The sequence below is a fragment of the Austrofundulus limnaeus genome, unplaced genomic scaffold (assembly GCF_001266775.1).
Source record: "Austrofundulus limnaeus strain Quisiro unplaced genomic scaffold, Austrofundulus_limnaeus-1.0 Scaffold56, whole genome shotgun sequence".
Taxonomy (NCBI): Eukaryota; Metazoa; Chordata; class Actinopteri; order Cyprinodontiformes; family Rivulidae; genus Austrofundulus; species Austrofundulus limnaeus.
This window is the reverse complement of record NW_013952458.1, coordinates 2264592-2267862: the sequence shown is the minus strand read 5'-3', so window position 1 is coordinate 2267862 and position 3271 is coordinate 2264592. Positions and strand designations below refer to the sequence as shown.

Here is a 3271-nt window from a genome sequence, read left to right as displayed (position 1 = left end):
ATAAAAAGGCCTGATAATTAAATGCTAATGATGTGTCCTTTTGAATGAATTTTTTGTCTTTATTAGTTAGTTCAGTTATGTGGGTTCTAAAGTCACATAAAATATAATTTGGAAAAGGTAATTTGTATTTTACAAGAATCGTTTGTTGTATAAAATTTAAAACCAAGATTAAAAAAAACAATAATTATAGAAATTGGCCCTTGGTTCAGACCAAGTTTTAAATTTTGGCCCCCATAAGTAACTGATCCAGAAAATCGTCTATTAAAAAAACACACTAAGAATTTAATTATTTGATCAAAGACAAAGGGGAAAGCCGAACTAAAGTCAACCACCATCGAGAAAAGAAATGAGAAAAAATATTACCTTTGGGTCCAGATAAAATGTTAACAAGGGCCAGATTTGGCCCGTGGGCCTTGAGTTTGACACGTGACAGTTTCTACATCCTAATGATGAAAATGCTCATATTTCATCATTTTAACATATTTGTAATTAATGATTTTTTTTAACATATTTGTCATGTGCATGAGATAATGTCTCATTAATGTTTTAAGTTTTTCATCACGACACATGAATGACAGTTCGGTTTTATTCACCCCCATGAGATGTTTATTATATTTCTGTATCATTACCTGATGTCAGGCTCTACTAAATAACACTTGGGCTAACTGTGGACACATAAATATTACCACGTTGCAGGAAAASAAAGGGCATTTAAGTCATTTAAAAAAAACGGAGTGTGTGAGTAATCACTGAAATGTGCTAGAAAGTTGGTGAAATGTTTAGATAAGCTGGTCATGAAATGCAACACACAAATAAATAATAACACATCTAATAACAACGTATTCTGGCRTACAAATGATCTAAGTTACTTGGGACCAACTAATTCAAACTGTGGCTACTTCTGATGTATTGTTTGGCAAAAAAAAAACACATCTGTACAGAATAAAACAAAGTCTTTTATACAATTAAAATATTCCGTTAAAGTGGAGGACGTTAGTCTCAGTTCATAATAAAGTCCTTTTTGTTAATTTCACCGTCCTCCTGCATAGAAAATAGGAGCTGCTTCACAGTGGGAGTGTTGGAGAGGAATCAGACGTGTGGACATCAAACTCTCGGCACCACTCCAGCCATGGAGCGTCTCCGGTAACGTCAGCTTATCAGCAGTCACAGCTTCTCCTTTCATTTCTCCCGCAGTCTCTCAGATCTACAGTCARATCTCCGTCAGCATTATCTTGTAGGCGTCCGCGTGGCTTTCGATGCCGAGGATGAAGGTGTCTTCGTTGGAGTAGTGCTCGACGATGTTGTCGTCCATGTTCACCAGGATTCTGTCACAGAATGTGGATTACTACGGAGGCAGAAAAAGGCGTCATGTTCCGAAGGGTTTCCTCACTCACCCTTTTTTACTTTTCTTGTAGACTTTGGCTATCCTATCCGTGGGCACGCCGTACTTCTCCGATATCTGTCGACACAAAGTTTGTCAGCGTTTTTCCTTTTTTTTGTGGCAAGCAAGTTCTGACTGATGTTTCGATTTTCACTCACTGCGTCCATCAGCCCTCGGAGCGTGGGAGACTTCAGCATCAAGGCGTCGAACACCTCGTCCGTCTCCTTTCTGACGTAAAGCAGAACTGCAGACGGGAGAAACGACACGGCCTGATTTTCTTTAACAGCACAGATAGAAGTGAACACCACTAAGCTTCGATAAAAGTGACCCAAACTCTTTTTTTTGGCCTAAATACAACAAATATCTGACTTTTTTATGATAGTCTGATAAACTGAGAATGACACAAATCCATTTTATATTTTTTAATCTAGTCTAAATTAATTTTTTTAAATAATTTCCCCAAATAACGACTCATGTTTTAAAAACAATGCTCAGAAGTGACAAAATGACTATATAAAGGGGTTACCAGTAGAACAGAATGGGTACCAGTCTGGTTTTACATGGCTGTACATGTTGGCAAAATAGCAAACAATACGGGTTGATTATGTAAAATTTGTAAAAACTATTAATAATATTAATAAAAATATTAATATTTTAGAGTGTATATAAGCTATATGTATATAAAAAGATCAGAAAGCTGTGTTATGGACGTACTAACAGAAGAAAAACAGGAAAGCGTGTCGTTTCACAAGTCAGCAGATTTTATCTTATTTACCTCAATGTGGATGTGATCTAACCAGAACTGAATCTAATAATGTAACTGTTAAATATTGAATTAGTTAGCATATATTAGTTTCTGTGGCATACAGTACATTGATACAGAGTGTATCACTGCTGATGCTACAGAGACTGAGGGTGCCACAGTGCAGGACCAACGGACTGTTGAACTCCAGTAACAGCGTTCATTCCACAACACATTAGCCCCTAACAATGCTTTATCCTCATTTCGTTTTAATGTTTTAAACAACTATATAGCACTTTGGCCAAGACAAATTTCCCTCAGGGGACAATAAAGTATATTCTATCAATTTTGCACAAATTATTAAATATTACAAGCTGATTTTCCCTCTGATTTATGTAATATTTTCAATGTAAAATAATATTATATATTTAACTATTTTTAGTTTTCATTAGACAAACCTGACCTGGTGGGAAGATAGTTAGCCAATACCACTAGAGACAAGTTTCATCCTAAAGTATCACCAGGTCTCCAGAGAACATTTTCAGAGTGTCGACTGGTAAATATTTCTTATTATTGTTTATGACAGGTAAGAATTAATAAATATAATTTAATACTAGATGAAGTCATTTAACAAGCTAAAAGGTCCAATTTATTAAAGTGCCTGTAACATGCTTATCCTTCAAATACAAAAAGTCAAAGAAAATATTTTTATATTTAAGAAAATTAGCACAATACACATGATTTTATCCATTTTGTCTCATAACTGTCATATTGAATTTGGCTCAGCAAGGTGAAACAGGAAGTGACATCAAAGGGGAACGCTTTAACAAAGAAACCCTCTGGTCGTTGTTTACTGAAACAATCTTATTTAAACTCTTCTTCATCTCTGATAGTGACTCTAAATAATTCAAATAAACATCAGATTCTTCTCTAATTACTGTAGCAATGCTCTGTTTACATGCAGACATTCTCCTTTGACATCACTTCCTGTTTCTTCACATGCAAATATCTCAACAACTGTTCATCTGAACGGCGTGAAGTTTGTTTTGCAGTATGTTTTCAATGTCCTCTTTCCAAAAACACATTCACATTTATTAAAAGAAATTGATGTCACGGGCATTTTAAGGTCTGGATTATGTATATATATA

At 35.1% G+C, this 3271-nt stretch overlaps 1 protein-coding gene across 1 annotated transcript in view; it reads right to left on the bottom strand.

Annotated features, from left to right (window-relative positions):
- Positions 1–568: 568 nt before the first annotated feature.
- The window catches only part of grhl2b (grainyhead-like transcription factor 2b), a gene marked incomplete at its 5' end in the record, with an annotated part of 13470 nt that continues 10767 nt past the window's right edge, over positions 569–3271 (bottom strand). The window contains 3 exon segments of the mRNA XM_014009290.1: positions 569–1325; positions 1395–1459; positions 1540–1625. Of these exon segments, the coding sequence (XP_013864744.1) occupies positions 1211–1325; positions 1395–1459; positions 1540–1625 (266 nt within the window).